At 42.0% G+C, this 13,464-nt stretch overlaps 1 protein-coding gene across 11 annotated transcripts in view; it reads left to right on the top strand.

Annotated features, from left to right (window-relative positions):
- unc13a (unc-13 homolog A (C. elegans)) overlaps nt 1–13,411 on the top strand; it is a 46,932-nt gene extending 33,521 nt beyond the window's left edge. For 3 of the 11 annotated variants that reach the window (XM_039810461.1, XM_039810455.1, XM_039810454.1), the window contains 8 exons: nt 2,044–2,073; nt 3,361–3,417; nt 3,555–3,635; nt 3,925–4,072; nt 4,755–4,811; nt 8,541–8,633; nt 9,461–9,620; nt 9,706–13,411. In XM_039810461.1, the coding sequence (XP_039666395.1) occupies nt 2,044–2,073; nt 3,361–3,417; nt 3,555–3,635; nt 3,925–4,072; nt 4,755–4,811; nt 8,541–8,633; nt 9,461–9,620; nt 9,706–9,994 (915 nt within the window). In that variant the 3' untranslated portion in view covers nt 9,995–13,411. Of the gene's footprint in view, nt 1–2,043; nt 2,074–3,360; nt 3,418–3,554; nt 3,636–3,924; nt 4,073–4,421; nt 4,812–8,540; nt 8,634–9,460; nt 9,621–9,705 lie in introns of those variants that run through there. The other 8 variants (XM_039810464.1, XM_039810459.1, XM_039810457.1 and 5 more) reach the window with 6 other exon arrangements.
- The last annotated feature ends 53 nt before the right edge of the window (nt 13,412–13,464 follow it).

Here is a 13,464-nt window from a genome sequence, read left to right as displayed (position 1 = left end):
CTCTTCTTCTTTTCTTCTCCTTCTCTTCCTTTTCTCTTCTTTTATTTCTACTTCTCTTTTTCTCTTCTCTATCCCTTTATTCTCCCCTTTTTCTTCTCCCCCCCCTCCCCCCCCTTTTTTCTTCTTCTTTTTTTTTTTTCTTCTCCCCCCCTCCTCCCCCCCCCCCTCTCTCTTTTTTTTCTCCCCCCCTCCCCCCCTTTTTTTTTTTTTTTGAGAGGGAAGAGGCATGGTGCATTCCTGACTGGTTCTGATAGGTCCCACACCCCCTTCAACAATCTCCACCAATGAACGCCCCCCGCCCCCTTCCCCTCGCTGTCTGTCTCTTCTTCCTGAACACTTTCTTCAAACAGGAAGTGGTACTCCTCTCTTGCGCCTAGTGTTGCCTTGTATCTTCTCATGCATTGTGTCCTTTTACTGGGACTCTGGTGGGGTGATTCTGATCTATCGATGGCTTGGTATCTGGTGTCCTGCCCCACCCCCAGCCCCTTTCCCTCCTTCTAAGCCTCTGCCCCCTCCCCCCCACTGTCCCCACCTTTCCCACCTGTTTGAACTGTGTCCCCCCTCCACCGCCCACTGTGGGTTTGTTGCTTGCGTCTGATCTATTTCAACACTGCAGTCTCCTCTCAGTATACTGTACAACACTGTACTGTATGTCTCTGCAGACCTGTCATGTTGGCCTGTCCTGGTTTGAATTCATGTTCTGTTGTTACTATGACAATTGTAATGCTGGTATTATGTCACTGATTCTGATACACAGAATGGCTTTTCTTATGAGGCGTTGATTTGAGTTGATGTTGGCTAAAAAAGGTCCATTCAGCGTACTATGCAAAATCTACTCTTAATGTCTTAAAGCTCTACTGTATGTGATGTTTTTTTGCCAGTGTTGGAACTGACTCTTGCAGGATATAACGAAGCATCTAGTTTCAAATAAAACCTTTTAGAATTGTCTATTCTGTGGTATCCTTGATGATTGTACACAGGCAAGAAAATGTAGTGCCACACAGGAAGTGATGGCTTTTCTAATGAACAGAATTGACGTGCGTTTCTCCGTTCACATGATCTGTGACGCTTGTTTATTGTCAAGTGTGACCAGTGGTGGAGGAAGTATTCAGTTCCTTTACTTAAGTAAAAAACAACAACACTACACTGTGAAATAATCCTTTACAAGTCAAATTCTTGTTCTGAAAATGTCTCTCAAGTAAAAGTACATAAATATTATCAGTAAAATGTGCTTAAAGTATCAAAAGTAAAAGTACATATTAGGCAGAAAAATGTTTTAATTATTTAATATACTGTTGGGTAGTTAAATCCAATATACTGTATATGCAACGCAACAAATTTCATTAATGATCGTAAGGCACATCAAAATTGTACTTAACTACAGACATTGAGTAAATGTAGTTAGTTTTAACCAGTGAGTGCAACAGTTATAAATTCTGACCTTCTGTCACATCAAGCTTTTATGTATGATTTTTATCTTATCTTCTTTTAAAGGAATAGTTTGACTTTTTTATTAAAATAAACGTACTTTCTTTCTTGTCAAGAGTCAGATAAGAAGATTGAAACCACTCTCATATCTATGTGTTAAGTATGGCGCGAGAGCCAGAGTCAATTAGCTTAATTTAGCATAGCTTAAAGAGCCCACCATCACCTCTAAAGCTCACGAATTAACATGGTATCCCTTGTTTGTTTAATCAGTAAACTGTTAAATTGACAATTTCTAAGTATATGTTTTCAGCATCCATGTACTCCTGTCAGAATGTATGCTGTTCATGCTCTGCCAACCAGCAATTTGTTAAACCATGTTTTCTTTGTTTTGTGGTTAGGCACAAAATCATCTGATGTTGTTGCTTTGGAGGTCAAGCTAATTATCTAACTGAAGGGAGGTCTCTGGCAGTGACAAATATCCTCAAATTTCATTTCACATTTTGCAAAGCAACATATGCACTTTTGATTGCATATTCTCATATAGCCAATGAGAGTGAAGTCAGACTGCAGGGACTGGCCACTGCTTGAAGTATTAACCACATGCTCTCTTTCCAGGGGAGGCTGAAGAATGCTTCTCACAGTGATGTAAGGACTAAACCCCTTTAGATCAATGTGTCTTGTCTCTCAATGTCTTCTCTCCGTGTCTCCGTGTCCCTCCCTCAGCTCGCCAGTCAAACAAAGCAGTGGAAATATAGATTTTTCGCTATTGTTTTTTACACAACATTCCTTTATAGTGCTGTTTATATGCTGATAGAAATACTGTAGCAGTAGCTGCCTGCACTCCCAGCCTCACCGCAGGTCATACACTCTATAGACATTTGCGGCTCAAACGCACCACAAATCGTAAGTCAAGGAGTTTAATTGGCACTTAATTTTACTTGGATTTCAAATACAATGCGCTGTTTTGTTCATTTCTGCAACGCAACACAGATAGCAGCTGAGCTTCATGAGTCTCATAAGGCAAAGTCAGTAGTAAGTAAGTGATGGTTGGCACTTTGACCTGCGACTTGTACTGCATTTTAGCTGCAAAAGTGTGCTCATAGGGTGAGAACATTTGGCATGAAGTAGTTATTTTCATCACAGCAGCCCCTGCAACAAGAATTACAACTATCTAACCTTATTTTCTGTCAGTTTAGTCTTCTCTTGCCTGACTGAATCTAAAGTAAACACAGTTTAAATGACTAGATGCATCAGTTTCAATAGTACATACAAATTACAATCTGTTTTGTTTCATTTTCTCACATTACTGTAATGCTCTTTGTAAGATTATTTAAACTTCAATAGGTTTTAGCCTCAGACGGTAAATATAAAAGCTTATTTCATGCCTAAGGCTGTAACCAAGGATAGGATTTGAAGGTGCAGTCAGCAGCACTTAGTGATATATTATCTTACCAGAGTATTACATTAGGCTGGACATCCAGTAAATACCTGCGTACACCACAGTGCAACGTGTGTGTGTGTGTGTGTGTGTGTGTGTGTGTGTGTGCGCGCGCGCATGCGCACCTGCATGTGTGTGTTCATGAGTGCACGAGTGTGTCTTCTTTCTTTTCCTCACTACAAGCTGAACCACTTTCCCTTCTCTTTGTACTGGTGTGTGTGTGTGTGTGTGTGTGTGTGGGGTTTGTGCAGCGGAATGTAATGTTTTGGAATAAAACACATATAAGTGTGATAACAGCACTTGAAGGAAAAAGTATCTTGACAATTGTAAAGCGGCTCAAAGTGGCTGTTCATGAATGTGTGTGTCAGAAACGTCGCTGTCCTCTGTGTGACACTAAGCCGTTTACTGCAGCCCTGCATTGTGGTGATAATAACAATACTTCTCTCACTCTCTCCTGTCTACCTTTCTTCTATCCATCTTTCTGTCTCTTCCAGGGCACTCAGCTCATCTTTAACGCTGCCAAGGAGCTGGGACAGCTGTCCAAGCTGAAGGTACAAAATGTTTTTACACCATTATGCACCATCAGTGCTTCAGATTAAGACTCTGATTGACTAGCACATATAAGGGAGGGCATATGAATGGACAGACAAATGATTTTGGTCTTTGCTTCTATTGTTGTCGTCTTCAGGAGCACATGGTTCGTGAGGAGGCCAAAGCGCTTTCACCTAAGCAGTGCGCTGTGATAGAGCTGGCTCTGGACACCATCAAGGTAGAAACACTCTGTTATACAGTATGTGCAGACTTTCACTGTTAGTGGCCACCTTAAATGTTTGACAATGAAGAGGTATGACTCATGGAAATAATTTTCTGTCAATCAACTAATTGATTAATGGACCAATCATTGCAGCTCTGGATTGTTGTGTAAACATTTTAAAATCCCTTATTTTCTTACAAGAACAAAGAAAGTGCCTCTTCTTCAGTACTATTTTGCAGCAGGAAGTAAGTTAACAGCTAAGTAAGTCTTCTACTTTGTCTGCCTGTCTTTGTGTGTGTGTTAGCAATATTTCCATGCTGGCGGTGTGGGTCTGAAGAAGACTTTCCTGGAGAAGAGTCCTGACCTCCTGTCTCTCCACTACGCCCTGTCGCTCTACACGCAGGCAACAGACAAACTCATTAAGACCTTTGTCCAGTCACAGAACGCACAAGGTAACCTAACGGTCCTTACTCTCTGTGACACTCCTCCCTTTCTCTATCTTTGGGAGACTTGCGATTCTTTTTATTTTCAGGATCTTTTTTTTCCAAGTGTGAAATTAATGTCTAATGTTACGTAAGTCTGCTGTGCTCTCTCAGAGAAGCCACTCCACTCAGTGTCTCCCACTCCTTTCTTGATATTAGGGTTTCCCAAATGCTGCTTTGTAGAGCATAAAGTTGAGTCTCCTGGTAGCCAGCCTCGGGAAACACAGAGATTATTCTTTACATGATCTGACAGCTATTTGCAATGAAAAAATAAATAGCCGCCCCCTCTTTTCTCTCGCTCTTTGATTCTGTTGCTCAGCCTCCATCCTACCATCAGATGGCTACATAACAGCCATCCTCTTTGTGGAAACGCTGATGCTGACGTGCTATCCCTGAGCACCGCTGGTAGAAATGCTACAGCTACAGCAGTAGATCTGTGTGAGCTTTGCATGTTGCAGTATTGCACAGCAGATCAGAATAATTAATAACGACATATCTGTCAGGATTTCTCCCATCTTTAGGGACAAGACTTATAAATGTTGGTTTGTTTTTCTACTCTGTTATTCTTAAATTCAACCTCTGCAGTCCTCACATTTCTACGTGTTTCTCCTTTCTCTGTCTACTCCCTCCTTCTGCCCCGTCTGTGGGCCAGTGTTCGGCGGGAAGGGGGTGAGGTTCACCACTAGTGAGGATGTTTACCCAGACAAGGGTATGTGGCACTCAGGCTCGGGGCCTGAGACATTCAGGACTACCAAAAAGCCTCCAGACCAAAGCCCAACTCCCTCCACCTTCCACCCCACCCCATGTGCATCCCGTAACTCCCCTGCCTGCTCAAACTCATCCCAACAGACAAATGCAATGCACCGATTGAACATCTTTTTTTCTCTGTCTCTGAACAAACATATTCTACATGCCCACCGCAACAATACGAACATAGACTTTATGCATTCATGCATGTAATGTACACACTGATGTCTGTATGTAAGGAACTGCACAGAATACATACGCCATGGACTGTATGTATGAGCAGACACTAAAGCATGATGTGCTGACATCAGACAAAAAGAGTAGAAATGCATTGAAGTGCGGAGCAATCCTGATCCAGCATGATGTCACCCAGAGAGGCCCTAGGGCCGTGTGTGTGTGTGTGTGTGTGTGTGTGTGTGTGTGTGTGTGTGTGTGTGTGTGTGTGTGTGTGTGTGTGTGTGTGTGTGTGTGTGTGTGTGTGTGTGTGTGTACATGTACACATGGACGAGAGGAAGAGCGAGTGACTGAGCAGAGCCAATGTGACTGAGTGAAACTGTCCTTAAAGGTTGTTGAAGCGAAAGCACTGTGTATTGTCCGTCTCCAGCGAGGAAATCCTTAACCCCCACGTTACCACCCCTGGCCAGTCTGTTTGAAGTGAAATACGCTGATGAAGGGGACTAGAATGAGGATAGAATAATAATGGCTATTTGCTCAGTTTTGTCTGGGAGGGCTGTTCGAGCCTGCTCGATCATCGTCACACACAAACACAGACGGAGACGGACACGTTCAAACACACACACACACACATACGCACACACACACGCACACACAGCTCCCACGTGTGGTGCAGCCCGCTCACAGCAGTGACGAGAAAGGACGCTCAACTCTCTTCCCCCACAGATTGAGCCAATCAGAGGAAGTCCCTCAGGTCATGTGGTCTGATTTCTGTCACTTTAGATTAGTATCAAAAGATTTGAATCCTGCTTACTAACACTGCCACAGGATGACTTCATTTGATGCTGCAAAAGCTCCAGCACACTGGCAGTCCTCTTAAAGGACAACAGTGGTATGTACAACATACAACCACTGAATTGACAACATTCATTTTTTTTTTACTTTGAAAACCATCTGTCCGAATTTGTGTGATCTTAATTGCCCGTCTGAAATTTCCAGTAGGTAATTTAATCGCATATCTGAGCTCCTCTATCTTGGATCACATGACTTGACAGAACATAACCTGATTGTAAGGAAGTGTGATTAATTAAATTGAGACTCAATTGCTTATCCTTGATAATCCCTGAATGTTTAAATTTGAATTTTCATCTTGATTTTATGTGTCTGAATTTCACCAAATCAAAAGACGCTACTTGACTTTTAAGACTCGAACATTATTATTTTAAGCATCTTGACACTTTTTTTAGACATGGATTTTCTATCTGAATTTGTGTCAAATAATCTTTAAATCAATTTTTTGATAGCAAAACTTGAAACTTTTGACTTCTGAAAGTTATGTATTCATTTGCTTATGAAATTCTAATTATCACGGTCTTTCTTTGCTTCCTTAGTGAAGGTGTATATATAGAAAACAGTAGCTTGTCTTCAGCTTTCATGCCAGCTGCTGGATGCCCTTGACTGTAACAAGGATGTCATTAACTTCCTGCCAAGCAGCTTTCACTTGACAGTTTTTTTTTTCATACCAGTAGATGATTAGAGCAAGATGACTGTTAAAGGCTGAGTGGAATTTATTCTTATGAACTCGACTGCTGCTGATCAGTGACAACTGCCATCCTTACTGCAGTCTATGAGCTGCATTATTTGTAATAGAAGTAAGCAAAGGTCATTTGTGAATATGCAGTAAACTCTGGCGATGTTTTGATGCAATCACAGTACAAGTTTGGGATTTTTATTTGCAATATGGTAGAAATATTTGCACTTCTGATTGCAGTGTTTATTAAAGAAGAATAGCCAGTATTTTCTTGGCAACATCTCCCTGCCTCCCAGCCAGCACAGTTTCTTTCCCATCTTTTATGGACGTCCTCCATAGAGTAGACAAGGCCAGATGGACGACTGCTGCTCTCTTTGGTCCTGTTGGCAGTGAAACCAACAATCCCATACTGCTCCCTGGAGAGATGCAGAGAGCTGCATTCCAGGAACACTCTGCCGTCTAACTCCCACAGACACCTTGTTTAGTGGGCGGCTGGTTGAGCACACACACACACACACACACACACACATACACACACACACACACACGCACACACACACGCACACTGCTTGTCGTCACCACAAAGATACCGTTGACAAAGTGAAGACACTAATTAAAACATTGAAAATGAATGTCCATCTGTCACCGTATCCTTCTGGAGATGTACGTGGCTCTCAACCACTTTTTCACATGCAGCACAAAATCACACACCGAGACACTGAGGAAAGATTTGACCACCATCTCCCTCCCAGACAAAAGAGTTAGAGGCTGAGTGAAGCCATCACTGTCTTCTTTGCCTTAAAATAGTGTTACAGCTAGCATAGAGTATAGAGTATAGAGCCAAGGGACCCAAGACCGGAACTTGGACCCAGGTCTAAAGTTGAATTATCTAGGATGGGGGTGGATCAACTCATGGCATAATGTCCTATGTACCGTATAGGATAGATAGAAACAGCAATAGTAAAATTACACTGTGGAGAAACATAATGACAATGTTAGGCAAATAAAGAAAAACCTATTTGAAAAATATGGAACTTGAATTTGAGTCCTCCAGACACTCTTCCCACAGTACAGCTTTATTGAGAGAGTTGGGTATCAGTAGTGCCGTCCTTCACCGACAGATCTGAGAGGCTGAGCTGCTTCTCTCTTCATCAGCTCCTTCCCCTTTTTCTTGTCCCTCCTCTTGCCATGCTTGGGTAAAAGACTTTACCAAGGAATGGGTGTGTCCACCTATCTAGATCCATCTGAGCATGTCCTGACCTGATCTATGTCGGGGGAACCGCACTGTCAGTTGACCTTCTCCAGCTTCTCTCCTGTCTTCTTCTCTGCCTCTTACTAACCACCCTGCATCTGAACAGACAACTTGCGTCTATGAGTGGGCACAAATTACTGTCCTCACTGGATCCAAATTATTACCTCTCAATTGCTGAATCTGTACAATGGCTATTCAGACAGCGTCTAATCATAATGTAGAATGCCTTACTGAAGGATTGAATACAGTTTTTCAGGTCAGTACAAAACTATCCACTGGACTGTTGTAGAGTTGTTTGTAGAGATGATTTGCCGCAAGAGGCTTCATCAGTTAATGTATTATAGTTAAACTGCGTTACTACCTATATTAAAAACATATGCCCACTAATAGCAGCTCTGTCTGATTGTCCACTTTTAGACCACAACATATGCACAAGCAGATCACTATGCCTTATTTTAAGTCCTCCTGTTACACAGTGATTAGTTAATAGCACAAAGAAATGTTTGCCCAGTCAATATTCTGTGTTATATCCAAAAAGTTATAGTCAAATCCATTTCAATGTTCAACTTAAATTGAAATGGAATTGGTCTGTAATTTTTTCAAAGTGAGGAGGACAATTTGGGCACAGTGGTGTGTGTAAGTGTTTGGTCTGTGATAGGAGCGCCAAGAGTCCACGCCTCCACATTCAAAGGCGATAACGCGCCCCTCACTCTCTTGTCTGTCTGTCCCATCAGGCTCTGGGGTGGACGATGCCGTGGGGGAGGTGTCCATCCACGTGGAGATTTTCACTCACCCCAACACCGGAGAGCACAAAGTCACAGTAAAAGGTAAAGGACCCTAACCCCTCTTTATTTTCACCTCCCAATCAAACAATCCCAACTGAAGGTCCACTTATGACCTTTTTCCATTTCAACCATATCATATCATGTTTGAAATGTGAGACAGCGCGTTATTTGACATACGATAACAGGTTGTACCATCAGGATATGCTATTTTGAATGTACCCTTCGCCAAAAAGTAGAATTGAGAAAAAGAAAAAAGTAAAACGCAAATGAGTGTGAGCTTCGCAGTTATTAATACATTTCATTGTTCTAATGTCAAAGGCACAAGCCCATGCAGTAGAAAGTCATATGGATATATAATATTGCCATAATATGGCATAGACATAAAAGCCCGTGCCCGACTGCTTTTCAGCTTCCAAAGAAAAAGGACTAATGAAATAAAACCCCAATATATTACATATATATTATATTGCAATACCCCCCCCCCCTTCACTTTCACAAGGAAGTGAATATGATACCTGAGGGAGAGACAGTATTTTCTTTCTTTTTTTAAAGATTATCTTTTGGGGCATTTTTAGGCCTTTATTGACAGGACAGTTGAAGAAATGAAAGGGGAGAGGGGGGGATGACATGCAGCAAAGGGCCACAGGTCGGAATCGAACCAGGGTCCGCTGCGTCGAGGAGTAAACTTCTATATATGGGCGCCCGCTCTACCAACTGAGCTATCTGGGTGCCCGAGACAGTATTTTCTTGTTCTGAATTTTCTGTTCACACTTTTTATCACTGCTCCACATTTTCTCCACATGGCTCTCTCTCCCTTTCTCTGACCCACACCTTCCCACTGTCGTTCCCTCCATCCGTCTCTGTCTCAGTGGTGGCTGCCAATGACCTGAGGTGGCAGACACAGGGAATATTCCGGCCATTTGTGGAGGTCTATATCATCGGCCCTCACCTCAGCGACAAGAAGAGGAAGTATGCCACCAAGTCGAAGAACAACAGTTGGGCTCCCAAATACAATGAAACCTTCACATTGTGAGTAATAATACTGATAATGATTGGCTGTTTTGTTTTAATCAACAGATAGTTGGTAACTCTCTCTCTCTCCTCTCCTCTGCAGCACCCTGAGTAGCGAGGTGGGTCCTGAGTGCTACGAGCTGCAGGTGTGCGTGAAGGACTACTGCTTTGCGCGAGAGGACCGCACCGTGGGCATGGCCGTCCTGCAGCTGAAGGACATGGCCTCCAAAGGCAGCGTCGCCTGCTGGCTGCCGCTGGGTAAACGCATCCACATGGACGAGACGGGCCTCACCGTCCTGCGTATCCTCTCCCAACGCAACAACGACGACGTGGCCAAGGAGTTTGTCAAGCTCAAGTCGGACCAGCGCTCTGCAGAGGAGGGCCGCAGCTAAGAGACACGACAGAATTTGAAACGACCCGTCTAAAGCTCAATCAGACATTGCCACCTACTGCCCTGGACCTCTCCTGAGCCACTGCTAGCCATTGCCCTGCTGATCCAGTGTTGTAAAAGCACACATAAGACAACACCACACATCCATCCAGTGCTGTAAATACATTCATTTCAGTGGAAAGAACATAGTGCTAAACAAATCATCAATCATTTTTTTTTAAAAAGCACGAGTGTCTTTAGTGTTGCAGGTATTATCAGCCATCCTTTTGATGAACACATTCAATCATAGAGCATAAATCTACTTTCCTCTGTCCGTAGAGGTGAGTCATGTCATTCCGTACACACACACACATCGTGTTAATGGTTAAGGTGAGAAATATCTTGTAGCCTTTAATATTTTGGCTTCCTCTGGCCCCTTCCCTGGCCTGCACCGCCTCAGAGAAGGGACCGCAAGTGCCAACAGATAATCGCTGAAATATGCCAAGACCAGCGCTAAGCACAACAGGACCAACTTTCCAACTGACCCCATGACAACAACAACACCGGCTGCAAGGCTTCAAACATTCCAGATATCGGGTGGGGATAAAGCACTATTTAATTAAGATGCTTTTAATATTTATTTACTGCCCTTTTTCAATTTATATTTAAATAATTATATATATCAAAATATATGACATATGTAAAGTTATATACAGGATTATTTGATGGATGCGTGGTCCTTAAAAGATTGTCCGCGTTTGTCTTTATGTCCGTCTACCCTGTAACAGCACACTGCCTGACACCCTCAATGCCTTCTGTCGTGTTGACCCTTGTACGGTATGTCTGCCTCCTATATAGTGATAGTGTGTAGAGAGCTGAATCTGATGAAAACACGCCTTCAAGCACTGTGTGATCCATCAGAGTACGTGAGTGAGTGAGTGAGTGAGTGAGTGTGTGTGTGTGTGTGTGTGTGTGTGTGTGTGTGTGTGTGTGTGTGTGTGTGTGTGTGTGTGTGTGTGTGTGTGCGTGTGCGTGTGTGTGAGAGAGGGAATGTGCAAGAGTGAATGTATTATGTATATATGTATGCGTTTTGAGCACGTGTGGAGCTCATAACGTGCGAACATGTTTATAAGATGTTCTAATGTTGACCTCATGTAGCCGCCCATGTTGCCTGTTACCTGCAAATGTAATCACAGAAAGCCATCACAAGTAAAGAACATCACACAGAGGGGGGGTTGTTCATATTCAGATTAGATTTTGGAGGATTTTCAAGTGTCTTTTATTCTTGGGAGGATGCAATTTATATCTTATGATGGGTATTTCCATCATTTTTGTGTTACTGTAAACATTCCCAACAGACCTGTACTGGGTGTGTGAGAGGTGCAGGAGGAGGAACAACCTGACTGCCACTTCCTTTTCTTAAAATCAAAACCTGCATTTAAGGAGCTCATAATAATCTAAGAACCTGAGCAACGTGCACTGAGGTAGTTACCAAACCACACATGCTGCACCCCAGGGAGAGCATGAATCAGTAATGATCTACCACCCATGATCCCCCATTGATCCAGCTGCAGGTGCTGTTGGCCCTGATCTCTGATGCCCAGAAGTCAGACCTCTGCTAAAGGGCTGCAGATCCAGACCATACCAGGTCTGGCACTGACATTTAAAAGAGTCCTACAGCTTATTAGAGATGTAGTGTGAAGATTTAGAAGCACAGGGTTTTGATGCACCCATTTTATACTCTGATATTATTTTTTTATTTTTTTGTCAGTAATTGTTGGAATGACAGGAATTACACACCAAGGCTTCAAATCACCCTACAGTTAAATTAATTTCTTTAATCTAGAGTCAATATCATGTCAAACTAAATGTTTTGATTTGACTGTCCAGCATGTCTCTTAATTCAACTTCTATTTTAATGAATGCCCTTTTTTTATAAGATTGATTGGTTTATTTATCTCTAACAGGTGTGTGTGTGTGTGTGTGTGTGTGTTTGTTGCAAAATAAAAAGCATCCAAGCGAGGAATGGCCAAGTTAAATAATGACAGGGTGTTTTGTTTGTTTTTTTATATTTTTGACCCAAAGCATTTGATCGTTAATGGATAACATAACAGACCCCCTCTTTTAAACAAGGTGTAAGAACTGAACTCTATGCATCTAATCTATAAAAGTCTATGTAGATCAATAGTCATTTTCGAAGCAGTCGCATAATGTTTACATTGTGGATTATTCTTACTATATCAGAACAAGTGTTTGTCTGATATGTTGTACATGCTGTCTCTATTGTAATGGGCCAGATATCACAGCTGTAGTAGAGCTGATTAGAGACTGAATTGTTTGTGCAGCTTTTCAGTGCTGAGGAAAATTAATCAGAGCGATCAATTGCTGTTGTTGGGCGTTGTAAATAGCTCGGATGTAACAAACACATGTCAAACTATGTGAAGTGAAGTTTGCTGCTCTTTTGTAGACTTGAATTTTTGCTCTGGGTGACTGGGCAGTTGGGGATTAAGTGTGTGTGGGTGCCCCATCTAGATATGTAGCTATTATTGAAAGATACAAGAAGGCCGTGTACACACTGGAGATAAATAACAAGCAATTTGTACAAATCTGATCATTTATTAGTCTCAATCTAAGAGGCAAAAAAAAATACATTGCTAGCTTCTGACCTTTACACTGCCATTATAGACCGTCATATAGACTATAAAAGGAAAACTAGCCATCTAAGTAAAGAAATTCTAAACGTGTTGTCACTCTCTGGTGTGTACAAGGTCTTTTTATTCAAGGGGACATCTGCACTGCACCGCGTCTTTTAATAACTTTTAAATAGCAGGTACACAACTGTCACAAAGCTGGAAATGCCACGAAAAAAATCTTTATTTATTGCTGTTGACAATGATACATTAGTCTCCTCCTTCAGAGGCTCAGTTTGCGTGTCGGACTGGGATGTGGAACAGGAATGCACACAGATGTTAAGGACAAGGATAAATGTAGAAGCACAATGAAAAGCACAAAAACAAAGAGCAGACAGACATGTATGATCTGTTGTGTCTGGCTGACCAGGCCGCACAGACAGCTGCACAGCGACTCCGGTCCTGTACTTTCAGAAAAGGTGCATGATAGGATCAATGAAACAAAAAGAAATAATGTATTGTGCCAGCACGTATAATTATTTGATGTTAATTGCCAATTGTTGTCTCCTTTTATTTTGATTGATTTCATTTTTGTTTTCTATTTTTCAAATGTTTGTGAATATATAAATATGCATTACTGATGATGTGTAGTGGTACAAAGTACTAGCATGAGAATTTTTTTATACACAAGATGTTTCTAATTTTTTGCGTTTTTTTAATTCTGGTTGTTCTTATTGGGGGTTGAGGTGACTGCGACTGCAGTCTCATTGTGTTTCTGCTTCCAATAAAATATGGGGAAAAAAGCTTAATCTCACTCGTGTTTATCAAACTGTACTGAGATATAGCTGCACCTACTGTATGT

This window comes from Perca fluviatilis, chromosome 9 (assembly GCF_010015445.1).
Source record: "Perca fluviatilis chromosome 9, GENO_Pfluv_1.0, whole genome shotgun sequence".
NCBI classification, from domain to species: domain Eukaryota; kingdom Metazoa; phylum Chordata; class Actinopteri; order Perciformes; family Percidae; genus Perca; species Perca fluviatilis.
This window is presented reverse-complemented; position numbering and strand designations above follow the sequence as displayed.